The sequence below is a fragment of the Podarcis melisellensis genome (assembly GCF_964234715.1).
Source record: "Podarcis melisellensis genome assembly, chromosome: 1".
NCBI lineage: Eukaryota > Metazoa > Chordata > Lepidosauria > Squamata > Lacertidae > Podarcis > Podarcis melisellensis.
The window spans coordinates 40,170,101-40,184,996 of record NC_138528.1 but is presented as its reverse complement, the minus strand read 5'-3'; the positions used below and the strand labels follow the sequence as shown (position 1 = coordinate 40,184,996).

Here is a 14,896-nt window from a genome sequence, read left to right as displayed (position 1 = left end):
GTCATTGTGACGTATCGTATGTGAACAAACAAACAGAAATTGCAGGTAGTCAGAAAAAAATCCAGAATGTAGTTTATTGAACTAGCTAAAATGTCGCAAAATTGTGAGCAAGCTCTCACATTTCCCCACTACTTATTTCTGACTGGATATTAAGCAAAAAGAAAGGTGGAAAGGCTGTTGGGTTTGTTTGTTTGTTAACATTTATAAACAAGCAGTTTTCAATGCCATGTGCCTTCATATGTTTCTTAAAATATTTTTTGTTTTATTAGACTGATGCAGTACTTTCCGATCAGGATGACAAGACTCCCGGGAGACTGCAGACTGTCTGGCCCCCACCCAAAGCAAAGGATGAAGAAGAGAAAGTAGGATTAAAATATACAGAAGCAGGTAATATACCATGGCAAAATGTTTATTTAAAAAACACCACCACCACCTGAATCTGTTATCCAGTTTCTAGCGCTAGCTCTTTCACAATAGTTATATTATAAGCAAAAGAAAAAATTGATTGCTTTGTGTCTGGTGCTGTAATTAATTTTCAAAGGCTGACAGGTAGGAATTTTGTTACAGGTAGCTTTTCAACAGGTGTATGCATAGCCTGGTCCATCCAGACTGACACAGCTATACTAGTATAGAAGCTTCCCAGCCAACATGAATGTGGTAAAATGAATACTATACTCACAATGTAATAATACCTGTTTTCCTTACACATGTCATGGGTGGCATTCAATACTAGCTCCATTCAGATTAGACCAATTGAAGTTAATTATCATGACTAAGTCAGGTTAATTAATTTAATGGGTCTGGTCTGAATAGGGCTTAGTTGAATACAACCCATTACCTCAGTGCAGGGGGAAATATCCTGCATGGAGCCTTCTTTGGTGTTTCTTCAGTATTAATAACAGAAGTCAATAATAAGAGTAGAGTTGTAAGGGACACTGAGGCTCATCTAGTTCAAACCCCTGCAGTGCCGAGATCCCAATCAAAGCAACCATGGATTAATTAGGAAAAGGAATGTTCAGTGTAACTGACTGTGTCAATCAGATTTTAAAAAGCATTTTATGGCAATAGGTAGGCAAGCTACACAGCAAAAAGTACCCCAAGCTAATTTAACAATTCTGCATTCATGTGCAAGCTCCCTTTATAACATTTTGAAGTAGTCCCATCATTGCCTTGCTAGAGAGTTTGTACAAATTATCCCATGTAGACATAGCTATTCATCCCTGAAACTCTTCAACAGAAGTGCCATTTTGGTCTGTTTTAGATTCTGCTTTGGTTAGGTTTTACAGTACGTAATTTATTCTAATTTTGTTTTGCATGCTGTTACTGTATATACCGTACATGCACATATCTACATTGCCAAAAACATGATTACACAACTTGCCTGGCATCTAAATTGGCAAACCAGCTGGGGTATTTCAACAGAGGTTAAAAAAAAAAATAAAGTAGGAAAAATAGATTTTAAAAATAAATAAATAAATATCTTGAAATAATCCACTGTGTCCGATCATATATATACAAAGGCATGTTAATATAAACCTTCAAACAGGAACAAAAACATATTTGCTCTCTGCTCATATAAAGTGTAATTATGGCAATCTCTTTGCCAAACCTTCATATTAGCAGCTTACCTCTTAATAGTATGCGTTTGTATTATGCTAAATACAAGTTGGTGTCAGAATGATCCTTTGCAAAGGCTTTTAAATGTGGGATGTTAGGATCATGTTAAAGCGAATCGCTACTTCAGTTTTGACGCTGTATAGATTCCTCGATAGTGTTTGAGAGATGGAGGGGGAGTTAAAATGTAGAAGGAATAATATTAATTATTCTGTTCTCTGTTTATAGGCTATTTACATTTCCTCCTAAGTGCCCTTATGGCATTATCAGGCCGCTGGCAAATTAACAATCTATGGACTTTTAAACTTGGGGCGGGGTATTGTTTTGTTTCTTATTATATACAGTGGTGCCCCGCAAGACGAACGCCTCGCAAGACGAAAAACCCGCTAGACGAAAGGGTTTTCCGTTTTGGAGGCGCTTCGTAAAACGAATTCCCCTATGGGGTTGCTTCGCAAGACGAAAAAAATCTTGCATCCCCCTGCGGGTTTTTTTCGCTTTTTTCTTCCTTTTTTTAAGCCGCTAAGCCGCTTATCAGCTGTTCCGCTGATAAGCCGCTTAACAGCTGATCGCTGGAAGCCGCTTGACAGCTGTAGCGCTAATCCGCTAAGCTGTCAATGGGCTTGCTTCGCAAGACGAAAAAACCGCTATACGAAGAGCCTCACGGAACGGATTAATTTCGTCTTGCGAGGCACCACTGTATTTTTCTGTTTTTACACTGGCTCTCAAATGAAGAATGATATAATAATAATAAGGCTAGGAATGAAGCAGTACATAGGGACCTACCCGGTGCATGTTTTTCTTCTACATTTTCTCTCATCACAATATGGCTCCATCTTTTGTGATGACCACCATAGGAGAGCGGTCATGGTAAGAGGAGGGCAAGGCCCAATTTCTACCATTCCTTGACCGATGGTGGCAGAAGTAGTGAGAGACCCCTGTGAGAGAAATTATCCTTGCTAAATGGTTCGCCAGAAGCGGCTTAGTCATGCTGGCCACATGAACCGGAAGTCTGCGGACAAACGCTGGCTCCCTCGGCCAGTAAAGCGAGATGAGCGCGCAACCCCAGAGTCGTCCGTGACTGGACCTAACAGTCAGGGGTACCTTTACCTTTAAATAGTAGCCTGAATGGGTTTCCTTTACAGCTGTGCTGCTGTATTTGTTGCTTGTGGGTGGGATGGAAGTACAGACTTTAAAAAAAACACCACATTTTTCATTAAGGCATTTTATTTCTTTTCTTAATATTCTTTCCCTTAACTTTCCTATTTAAAAATAATATATATACCTATTGTTGTGAGAAAAGTGGAACACTGTAGATCTTGTGTACAATGCTGCCAGCTGTTGGTGCAGTGATTTGAGTGGAAATTATCAGTATACCAAATGTATTGTAATTTGCTCAGAGCTTGGATTCTGAAGTAATGTCATTACTCATTCAGTGACTAAAAGAGATGGGAATTTAGCAGTGACTAAGACGTAACAGGACGGAAGTACCATATTCAGATGAGTTAGGTGGAGCATGTATAAACTTTACTTTCATGCTCTTCATACAAGAGGCTTTTTATACCCTCTCACTGCTGTATAATTACCCTTGAAGCCAGTGGCGTAGCGTGGGTTGTCAGCACCCGGGGCAAGGCAAGTAATTTGTGCCCCCTAACCCGTGGATTTGCGCCCCCTAACCCTAACCCCCAGATGTTGCGTCTGGTGCGGCCGGCCCCCCCTTGCACCCCCCACGCTACGCCACTGCTTGAAGCTGATCCAGAAGATCCAATAAATATAGAATTCTTCTCATTCCCATTAGAATCAGTGATGCTATCACAATGGTTGTGCTCAAATCTGCAATGATTTCTTGTTTAGCTGTTCATTGGGTTATAGATGCCAAAAGTTGCCAAACAGGTCTTTCCTCTTGCTAAGAGAATGTGAGATGTGCTTCCTTTCACTGACTGTATTCAAAATAATGTTTAGTGACAGCCTTTTCTCTTCATGTGCAATATATTTCCCTTGGCCATAAATAATGCTCACTGACTATACCTATTTTGGGGTGGGATTCGATCACATACAGCACTGACTATGTGATTCAGGTTGTGCAATTAAAGTTGATTTGAACCCCTTGCACAACATGCCTGCTTCTCCCCGAAACTAGACTTTTTTGCAGTAAGGAAAGTGATGGGAAAATGCACTGTAAACCTTGAAGCAACACTGTCTAACTTCCTTGCAAACAAACCACAACGTATGTTCAATAAACAGGTCATCTGGAAATGACTGATAATACTCATTTCTAACACTTTCCTAACCTACACAAGCAGCTACGGCCAGACAATAATGTAGATATAATTATGCGGCTTCTGTGTCTAGAGCAGGGGTCAGCAAACTTTTTCAGCAGGGGGCCGGTCCACTGTCCCTCAGACCTTGTGGGGGGTCAGACTATATTTTGAAAAAAATAATGAACGAATTCCTATGCCCCACAAATAATCCAGAGATGCATTTTAAATAAAAGAACACATTCTACTCATGTCAAAACACGCTGATTCCCGGACCGTCTGTGGGTCGGATTTAGAAGGCAATTGGGCTGGATCCGGCCCCCGAGCCTTAGTTTGCCTACCCATGGTCTAGAGGCTAGCTTAAGGGAGGCCCAGCCTGTGTGTCAGGCTTTAGCCTAGCATTAGGGATCCGTTTCAAGCATGCATGTATGAAGTTCAGAAGGACGGTAGATGATGTCACAGATGGGATGGAGGTTAGGCACTGGATTAGAGGGCTCAGATGAAAGTGTGACATCAAAGTCAGGCAGAAGGTTCCATGACAGCATAGAGGGTTGAAGGGGTCAGAAGTATGGGAAGCAGAAGTCTCAATCTGAGGCAGCAAAGTACCAGTAGTAGGCAGAGTCCTCCCATTCAAGGTGGGTTACAGTCAGTTAACATTTCTTTGAGAGTTTGTCCCCAGAAATTCCTCCTGAGTTTCTTCCCAAAGTCACTTTCTAGGGCAAGAGTTTTCTACCAGGGGCCATTGACCCACAGAAACAAATAAAGAAGAAAAATAATAATTTCAGTTTTGTTTTGTTTTGTTTTTTAGACAGTGTTCAGTAGGTTTTGTGTGCTTTTTCTCCGCTGTGATGACTGACTCTGCTTTTCCTTAGTGAGCCATTGAGCTCTTGTCTGGCACATACAGAGCTCCTTTGTTCTCTTTCCCTCACCACATCTCGGGTTGTAAACAGGATTGTGCTGTTTTCCTAAGCTGCTCTAGCCCCCAGTTCCTAATGTATTTGATATTGTTTATAAATCCTTGGAATGGAAGGGCCGTGCTTCCCAGAGGTGGGCATTTTGGTGTTGTTGGCATAGAACTCGTGTTGTTTCCATTATCTTGATTTTGGTTCCCATGGCCTGGTGGCATTGACAAGCTTGGGAGGGGACAGGAAGCAGGGAGTGGTCCCTCAACATGTGCGATGGGTGCTCACTTCAGCACTTTTGTTCCTGCCTTTCCCCTGGTGGGAGGAAGCAGTGCTCCCCAAATCTGCTCTGGAGTGTCTGCAGCAGGAAAGAGCAGAATGGGAAGTCCTGATAATGCAGGAAGAAATCCATTATGCAAGCCAGATGCCATAATTACATATCGTCCTAAACATCGATCAAAGGTGTTGGCTAAACTAAGTTCGTGTTCTCTCATCCGAAAGTTTACTAAATGATCAAATTGAGCCCCAAAAATGTGTAGTAGGAGGCATCATAGACTTGCAAACTGACAGTGAAATCTAAGGGTGTTAAAATTTGTGTACCATTGTTTCACTTATTGTCACGGCCACCCAGGACGGGTCCCAGCTCACAAGAGACCTCACTCCGTTGCAGTTTATTTACAGGAAAAGTTTATTGAAGATTTCTGCTTCTCGTACAGTTCAGCATCGTGGCCGTACGTCTGTCACGTTAGACCGCTGAAGTCCCCTCTGACTCCTCCCCTCTTCCACACCAACTTAATAGCCTGGCTCTAGACCACCTCTTCCTCTCCTTTCTTTTCCGCAGGGTCTTCCTGCCCCCCTGGGTTCCCTCTCTCCGTGACTCGCCTGAGGCTGAATCCTCTGCCGCCTCTTCCCCCCTCCTTCTGGCTTTAGGGCCGGGCTCCTCCCCTGAGCTCTCTCCACTTCCGCGCGCCTCTACGTTTGAACTTGGCGCGCGTACGTTGCTGCTGACCTTTCTTTCGACCGCTACACCACCCCTTGTTCTGCTCTCCACCCTTTCCGGCTGAACACCTAGCTCCAACCCCCTTTCTCTGTTCTCTCCTAATCCTGCTCCCTCCGAGAGGCTGACGACTCCACCCCCTTTACTCCGTTCCGGCTGAGACGCCTCTTGCTGCGTCTGTCTTCCACTGGGCTCCTCTCCGCTTCTCCCTTCTCCTCCCTTTTGCTTGATTAAGGTAACCCCCTTTTGAGAATCCTCTGACTCGCTGCTCAGACTCGTGGATTCCCTCAGAATTCCGTCATCTTCTTCCTCATCCTTCTGCCCCTCCTCCCACTCGCTCTCCGTCTCCTCTGTCATCTCCTCCTCTCTCCCAGAAACCCTGACATCCATCCCCCCCTCGAAGCCCCCCCTTCCCCCCTCCCGCTCGCCGGGTGCAGGTTGAGGAAAACGTGGTTCTTCCGGGGTCGGTTCAGGATACAAGTTGTCCACTTCAACGTTCTCCTCTGTCATCTCCGTATATGTGTGTTCGAACTCGGGTTCCCCACCCACAGACCTCACAGTCTCTTCCTCCATCACTGCTTCTCCTGGCGCTGCCTGCCAAGGACCTACCATCCATCTCTGACTCCATGCCTCCCTTGGCTGATCCACCCACCAACAAGGGCCTGTCTCCTCCCCCCCCAGTCTCGGATCCCTGGTCGGGCTTGTTTCGGGCGTATGGCCCTCGGGTGAGGAGAAACCCTCGAACGTGCTGTCTGACAAAGTGGGCGTGAAAAGCCAATCATCAAAATACTCCTCGGGCATGGGCTTGTGCGGAAAAAGTGCATGGAACTCCTCCTTCAACAGGGGTTCGTCCAACGCGTAACCCGGCACCCAGCTATTGGCAGAGGCCGGAGTGCCTTCCCTGGCTAGAAAATATTCAACTCCCTCCTCCCCCCATCTCGAGTCCAGTATCTCTGTGACCTCGTTAAGAGGTTCTGGTCTTGGCGATTCCCCCCCCTCAGGCGCCCTCCTACGTGGCTCTGGGAGTGCTCCTGACTCTTGAAACCTGTGTGGGGTTTTGTAGGGAGTGAGCACCGACCTATGAAAGACCGGGTGCACCCTGGAACCCTCCGGAAGGGCTAGACGAAAAGCCACCGGATTGATCTTAGCCTCAACTTGATATGGCCCTAGCTGCCTGTGTCCTAACTTCTTCTTGGCCAATGACCTGGCCGGCATCGCGTGGGCTGCTAACCACACCCAGTCCCCAATCTGGATGTCCTCTCCCGCCCTCCTGTGCTTATCGGCCTGCACCTTATACGCCTGTTTTGCCAGCTCCAAATGTCTCCGCAGCTCCTCGTGCACCTCTTGCAACTCCGCTGCAAACTGGTCGGCATCTTGAGGCCCCCCCCCTCCTGGTGCCGCAAATCTCGGGAAGGTTCTGGGATGACGGCCATTGTTCGCGAAGAAAGGCGTCACCCCGGTGGATGCGTGTTTCGTGTTGTTGTAGGCGAATTCAGCCATCGGCAGATAGTCCACCCACGCCGCAGGTCGCTGGTTGGCGTAGCACCGCAGGTACTGCTGCATGATCGCGTTGACCCTCTCCGCTTGACCGTTGGTTTGTGGATGTCTCGCCGATGTCAGGTTGATTTTGACGTGCAAGATGCCCAGAAGCTTTCGCCAGAAAGTGGAAACAAACTGGCGCCCCCTGTCGGACAAGACGGACTGCGGAAGTCCATGCACTTTGAAGACGTGATCGATGAAGAGCTTTGCGGTCTGTTCTGCCGTCGCCACCTTGGCACAAGGGATGAAATGCGCCATCTTGGTGAACAAGTCCACCACCACTAACACCGCCGTCTTACCTCTGGAGCTGGGCAGGTCCGTAACAAAGTCCAACGCTACCCTCTCCCACGGTTGCTGCGGTGTCTCCAGCGGTTCTAGCAATCCCGCCTGCTTCTGGTGCACTGGTTTGGACCTCTGGCAGATATCACACCTGGCGACGTAGTCCGCCACCTCTCCTCTCATCTGGGGCCACCAAAAGTCTCTAGCCACCAACTCCATCGTCTTCTCTTTGCCGAAATGGCCTGCACTAGGGGCGTCATGCAATTGTTGCAGAACCTTGGCTCGAAGATCGTCGGTGGGCACGTAAAGGGCACCCTTACGAGTCAAAAGTCCATCTTGCAATTGGAACTCATCGTTGTCTCGCGACCCTCCGCGTAGCTCCTCCATCTTGGACTGTGCAAACTGATCCCTTTGCAACGCGCGTCGCACCGCGTCCAGGTCGACTGCGATGGTAGCGCACGTCCACGCCTGCGGTGCGAAAATGTGCTTTGCTGCGATTGGAGCTGCTTCCTCCAAGTATTGCGGCTTTCGGGACAGCGCGTCTGCAATAACATTGGAGTCTCCTGGGATGTATTCTATTTTGAAGTCGAAATCCGCAAAGAACTCCGCCCAGCGCATGTGTCGCTGGGTCTGTAACTTAGCCGTCCGCCAATACTCTAAGTTCTTGTGATCCGTGCGGACTTGCACCGTGTGCTTGGCTCCTATTAAGAAGTGTCGCCACGCTTTGAAAGCTGCATGAATGGCCAACAACTCCCTGTCCCAGATGGTATAATTGCGCTCCGTCTTGCTGAGCTTCCGGGAGTAGAACGCACCCGGTCTCCAGTTGCCTTGTGAATCCTCTTGCAAAAGAACGGCCCCAACCGCTCTGTCTGACGCATCGGTCTCTACCCGCATGGGTCTGCCGGGATTCACGTGGAGCAGCTGCTCTTCGGAGGCGAAAAGACCTTTAAGCGTCCGGAAGGACCGCTCCGCTTGTTCGGTCCAGACGAACTTCTTCTTCTTGGAACTGAGGGTGTCAGTGATAGCCGCCGTCGCGTTCGCAAAACCTTTAATAAACTTGCGGTAAAAATTGGCAAAGCCGATGAACCTCTGGACCTCTTTCCGATTTCGAGGGCTTTTCCAGTCCAACAGCGCTTGAACCTTAGCCCTGTCCATGGCCAGTCCCTCGTCGGACAACTTGTAGCCAAGGAAATCAACCTCTCTGACATCAAACTGGCATTTCTCCAACTTGGCGTACAGCCTGTGGTCCTTCAGCCTCTGCAGGACCTCCCTCACGTCCTTATCGTGATCCTCCGGCGATTCCGAGAAAATCAGGATATCGTCGAGAAAGCAGACACACTTCTTGTAGAGGAGACCTGCTAGCACGTGGTGCATAAATGCTTGAAAAACGTGGCTGCCATTTTGGAGACCGAAAGGCATGACTCTGTATTCGTATGTGCCCAGAGGGGTGAACATGGCGGTCTTCCACTCATCTCCTTTCCGGATGCGGATGAGATTGTAAGCTCCACGTAGGTCCAGCTTGGTGAAAATCTTGCCCCTCCTGACGGTCGCTAAAAGGTCGTCAATCTTGGGCATGGGGAAAGCTTTGGGCTTAGTCAAGCTGTTTATGAACCTGTAATCCACTATAAGCCTTTTTTGGGGCGTGTTTTTCTTCTTCACAAAGAACACAGGGCTGCCACCCGCTGCTTTAGATTCCTGGATGAAACCTCGCTTGAGGTTATGGTCTATGAACTCCCGAAGCTCTTGCATCTCGTCTTCCGACATGGAGTACAGCTTGGCAGCAGGCAGTTGCGCCCCTGGCACTAAATCAATCGCGCAGTCGTAAGGTCTGTGAGGCGGCAACTTGTCAGCTTCCTTCTCACAGAAAACCTCCAAGAAGTCCTGGTACTTGTGAGGCACTGTTTGCACCATACCCAGATGCAACTGCTGCTCGGCTTCTCCTCCCTGATCGGTCTGAAAGCAATGCTGAGCACAATACGATGAACAAAAGGTGATCTGCCGCTGGTACCACGCAACCGCGGGACTGTGCCTCTCCAGCCAACTCATGCCTAACACGATGGGTGTGTCCGATAAGTGGGTGACATTGAAACTAATAAGTTCTCGATGGTTGCCAATCTGCATCATCATGGGAGGGGTTTGCTGCACCACTTGCCCCCCCAGCAATCTCCTGCCGTCTACCGTGACCACGTTTAGAGGCGTCGTTGCAGGCAGGAGCGCCATGTTGTGCTGCTTAACGAACTGCAGTCCCACGAAGTCGGCGTTGCTTCCCGAATCGATCGTTATTGGAACCTCGAGGAGTCTCCCATCAGGCAACTGGAGTGTTGCTGTGAGCAGAACTGCCGGTCTGGGAGGCAAAGGGTCCACGCTCTGCAGTGATGCTGGGGGCTTGTCTACAGATCCGCCTGGCTGAGCCCCAGTAGCTCTGCTTCCAGCCAGGCACTGTCGTTTCCCTGAAGCTGCTCCCCTGGTTGCACCTCTGCTGTCACAGTTGCCAGTGCTGCAGTGTGCTTCTGGAGCCTCTGGGGGCACTCTTTCGCCATATGGTGCGCACTGTCACAGATGTAACACTTCCTGGTTCCTCTAGGAGGCTTCGCTTTGGCTGCACCAGGGACAGGGCTCTGGGATGGCTTCTGAGCCCTAGCACCACCAATCTCCATTGGCTCCTCGCTGTCCTTCCCCATTGGCGAGGGGTGCGCACGGCTGAAATCCCTGTGCACAAAAGGGAGAGTCCTCGCTTGCGCACGCGCTTGGGGCCCGTCCTCCTCGTGCCACGGACGTCCCTCATGTCGAATTCCAATAGCTAAAGCCCGTTGCACCACGTCTTCTAGGGTCTGGGGTCTGTCCCCCCTAGCGATCTCATCCTTGATGGGGGGGCTCAATCCCTCCCAAAAAAGATCTCTGACCGGCTTACTGTCCTTTGGCCAATCTAAGGCGGTGAGCAATGCAAAAAATTTAGAGTGGTATTGGCGCACAGTCGCTTTCCCCTGCCTCAGCCCGTGCATTTGACGGCGCGCAATGTCCACATCCACAGAGGATTGAAAACAAGAATCCATCGCTTTGATGAACGCAGTTGGATTGCGACGGGCCGGTCCATCTTCGCGCCACAGATTGCGTAGCCAAGCCCTGGCCTCCCCATGCAGGTGCGAAACAATGAACCCCACTTTCTCCTCCTCATCTTTAAAATCGTGACGGAGTAAATGCAGTGCATATACGACGTCCGCTCTGAAATTGGGATAGTCTTGCAAGTTGCCATTAAAATGCGGAACCAGGGCACCCCCCCTCCGTCCAAGCGCAATGCCCTCCGCTCTGGAACCTGGGGCCCCCGCCCTGTCCGCGTGTTCCCACCTTGCCTGCAAATCCTGGCACGTCTTCTCCAAGTCGTCATTCTTCTTCTGCGAAGCAATGACTGCCGATGTGAGAGCGGTAACCTGATCCCGCAGTGCAACCAGCTGCTCCTCAGCGCTCATGGCTGCTCCCGTTCGTGAGCTTCGCAAAAAAAATTTTTTGCTTTTAGAGAGGGGACTTACTGTCACGGCCACCCAGGACGGGTCCCAGCTCACAAGAGACCTCACTCCGTTGCAGTTTATTTACAGGAAAAGTTTATTGAAGATTTCTGCTTCTCGTACAGTTCAGCATCGTGGCCGTACGTCTGTCACGTTAGACCGCTGAAGTCCCCTCTGACTCCTCCCCTCTTCCACACCAACTTAATAGCCTGGCTCTAGACCACCTCTTCCTCTCCTTTCTTTTCCGCAGGGTCTTCCTGCCCCCCTGGGTTCCCTCTCTCCGTGACTCGCCTGAGGCTGAATCCTCTGCCGCCTCTTCCCCCCTCCTTCTGGCTTTAGGGCCGGGCTCCTCCCCTGAGCTCTCTCCACTTCCGCGCGCCTCTACGTTTGAACTTGGCGCGCGTACGTTGCTGCTGACCTTTCTTTCGACCGCTACACCACCCCTTGTTCTGCTCTCCACCCTTTCCGGCTGAACACCTAGCTCCAACCCCCTTTCTCTGTTCTCTCCTAATCCTGCTCCCTCCGAGAGGCTGACGACTCCACCCCCTTTACTCCGTTCCGGCTGAGACGCCTCTTGCTGCGTCTGTCTTCCACTGGGCTCCTCTCCGCTTCTCCCTTCTCCTCCCTTTTGCTTGATTAAGGTAACCCCCTTTTGAGAATCCTCTGACTCGCTGCTCAGACTCGTGGATTCCCTCAGAATTCCGTCATCTTCTTCCTCATCCTTCTGCCCCTCCTCCCACTCGCTCTCCGTCTCCTCTGTCATCTCCTCCTCTCTCCCAGAAACCCTGACACTTATGTTATCTGGTAGTGTGAAAATATTGAATGTTTTATTTCACTGTTATGTTTATGATACTACAGTATGATCAAGTAGTTTTGAGTCAACAATAAATGATGATGGTATTGTCATGTTCCAAGTCTACTGAAAGGCTTTCATATCTATTTTGGGGGAAGGGTCTTTTGGGGCAGGTTTTGCTACAAAAGCAGTGGTTCTAATTTGCAAAAACGTTTTCATTTTAAAAACTTATATTAAAAATGAGAAAAGTAGCAATTTCCATTGACTGGATGATAATGTTGGAAATAATCTTACTGAGATACAATTCATGACACATTTGTTCTTTTATGTAGCATTTTCCTCATTAATTGTGTATATTGACAAGTCCCTGCTTCTTCATTGCCTTTTTAAGTTACTTCATCCTGCAGCAAAGTCATGCTGTTTCTATGGCACCTCAATTTCCATGGCAACAGTCTTTGACGCTATAAACACTATTTTTATGCCAGTGTGAGAAAGAGAAGCAGGGTTGTGAATGAGAAACCTCTTATTAGACCAAAAGGTCCTTAAATAAAATATTGAGAATAGAACTGTATATAACAGAAAAAAATATATTTCAGCTGTGTTTTGAATTGGCCTCTCATAACTCACAATGTGATTTATGGAGGAGGAAAGACCCTCTTCAAGTGTAATGCTGGGGGACCCCTCCCCCCTTCCTATATAAACCATATATCATAAAGACACCACAGTCTCTGCTGTGCCTTATTTTCCAAAAGTAGACACAGACCCTGGGTAAGCACCTGAAACTGTGAAGATTGGGGGACGACGTGTAATAATATTAAAAACATCCCACCCACTTCTAAAAGGCCGCAGATGGTTAAAGGTGAAAGGCCTGGTTATAGAGGAACGCTTTTGCGTAGTACCTAAAGATATGTACAGTATAATGATGGTACCAGATGAACCTCCCTGGACAGAGCTGTCCACCAACAGGCAGCCACTGCATAAAAAGGCCTGTCCTCATGTTGCCATCCCTGGATCTCATGGAGGGGCCACATGAAGAAGGGCCTCAGATGATGACTGAAGAGTCTGGGTCAGTTCATATGGGGTCTGCAATTCTGAGCTGTTTAAGGCTTTATATATCAAAACTAGTACTTTGAATTGGGCCCAGAAACTACAGTGGTACCTCGGGTTACAAACACTTCGGGTTACAGACTCCGCTAACCTGGAAGTAGTACCTCGGGTTAAGAACTTTACCTCAGGATGAGAACAGAAATCGCGTGGTGGCGGCATGGCAGTAGCGGGAGGCCCCGTTAGCTAAAGTGGTACCTCAGGTTAAGAACAGTTTCAGGATAAGAACGTACCTCCGGAACGAATTAAGTTCGTAACCAGAGGTACCACTGTAATTGGCAACTAGTGCAGTCAGGCCAGAATCGGTGTTATTTGTCCAAAAGTAATATGAGGCTTCATCCTTGGGAATCGAGCAAACCCACCCCCAAACAGCAGCACAGAACACTTTCTAGGTCAAGCTAGGAAATATAGGTATCAATAACCAGATTGTAATATAGACAAGGAATCCAGTACACTTTACAGGCAAACTTACGACACACTGGCAGCACTTTCTAAAGTGAGGAATGAAGAGGATAAGTAGCCCCTGTGCAGTTCTCCAGTTTCAGTTGCCCCCTTTCTGAAGCATTGTTTCAAATTTTAAAAGAGCCATCGGAATACTGTTTTATTACTTTGTGTGTGGTGTAGCTTTGTTAAAGTAAGGCACTAATTCAAGAGAAGTAGTCAAAGGATTCTGTTAAGGGAAAGCTTCTTGATAAAGTTCCTCAGATTTGCTATTTTTATTAGTAATCTAGGGGAGGTGGTAGGAATTTGCTTATGGTATTTCAGATGGCACCAAACTAGGAGGCATTGCAAATATTATTAGGAAACCATGCAGAATTAATTGGATGGCCTCATGAACTGAACTGATGATAATGATGATGATGATGGTAACACGTCAGAATTGTGATTGCTTAATTGATTCTGGTTAGAGCAAGTGCAAGCCATAGTTTGTTGGTGTGCATGTAATGGGAAACTGTGGTTTGTACTGAACAAAACCAATCTGTGTTTGGAAGGTGTAAAAAATGTATGTGAGCCTGTGACACATTCCTTATTCTCTAAAACATGCTTATGCCTAACCTGAATGTGTTTTATAGGATTATTAGGATTAGGTTTTATGGAACAAAGTAGGTGTTCCATTATTACCGCTCCTCTGTTTGAAATAGGTGACAGGAGTGTGAAACATGTAAATGACATGCCTATTTAACCTTGTTAAATGTTTGCCAGCTGGGTGGTAATTATTTGCTGTACTGTAATCTTGAACGTTTGGCACTGAAACAGGATAATTAGAGTAGCATGTGATCTGGCAGCTGAATATATTTTTCCCCTGTAAACAAGGAGACAGCAAGATATTGACTCAGACAGAAACCAAGGTGCTATGCCCAGCTGTGGTGTTTTCATTACATTCTTACCGAGAGCAAATGAACCACCGGTGAAGTTATTAATGCCCTCTGTAAAATGAACGCATTGTAGATGTAGCTTTACTTGTTGCAGCCGTGGGGAAGGTCAGCTAGAATGTTTACTCTGCTTTTTCCACATTTATGCAAAAGTAACTTTGCATCTTTTCTATGCAAAGCTTCTCTCGCTGTAGAAATAATTAACTAATTAACCTGTTCTTTTCCAGTTTTTCCTGGAGGATATTAGGTATAAAACACCAAGGTGGCAATAAGTATATACACACACACACCACCACCATCAGTTGACCCAGACATTACACGGCATAAATTGCAATGCACACAGCTACCAACAACCATTTTTAAACTTTTCTTTGTATGTGTTATGTGATCTGCTATAGATCTCATTGGTTTGTTGAGGCATTTGCTTGCGAGTATTTTGTATTTTAAAAACTCTTACGTGCTGGTTACCTCTTCCCTCCCCATGTCTGCTCCTTATTATGCAAGATGAAGGTTATTATTATGACGTTGCTGCCAGCT

The 14,896-nt window shown here is 47.4% G+C and overlaps 1 protein-coding gene across 2 annotated transcripts in view; it reads left to right on the top strand.

The window, feature by feature from the left end:
• The window catches only part of FMN1 (formin 1), a 156,729-nt gene that overhangs the window by 30,647 nt on the left and 111,186 nt on the right, over positions 1-14,896 (top strand). For both annotated transcript variants that reach the window (XM_081886468.1, XM_081886467.1), the window contains one exon: positions 270-387. In XM_081886468.1, the coding sequence (XP_081742594.1) occupies positions 270-387 (118 nt within the window). The remainder of the gene's footprint in view (positions 1-269; positions 388-14,896) is intronic.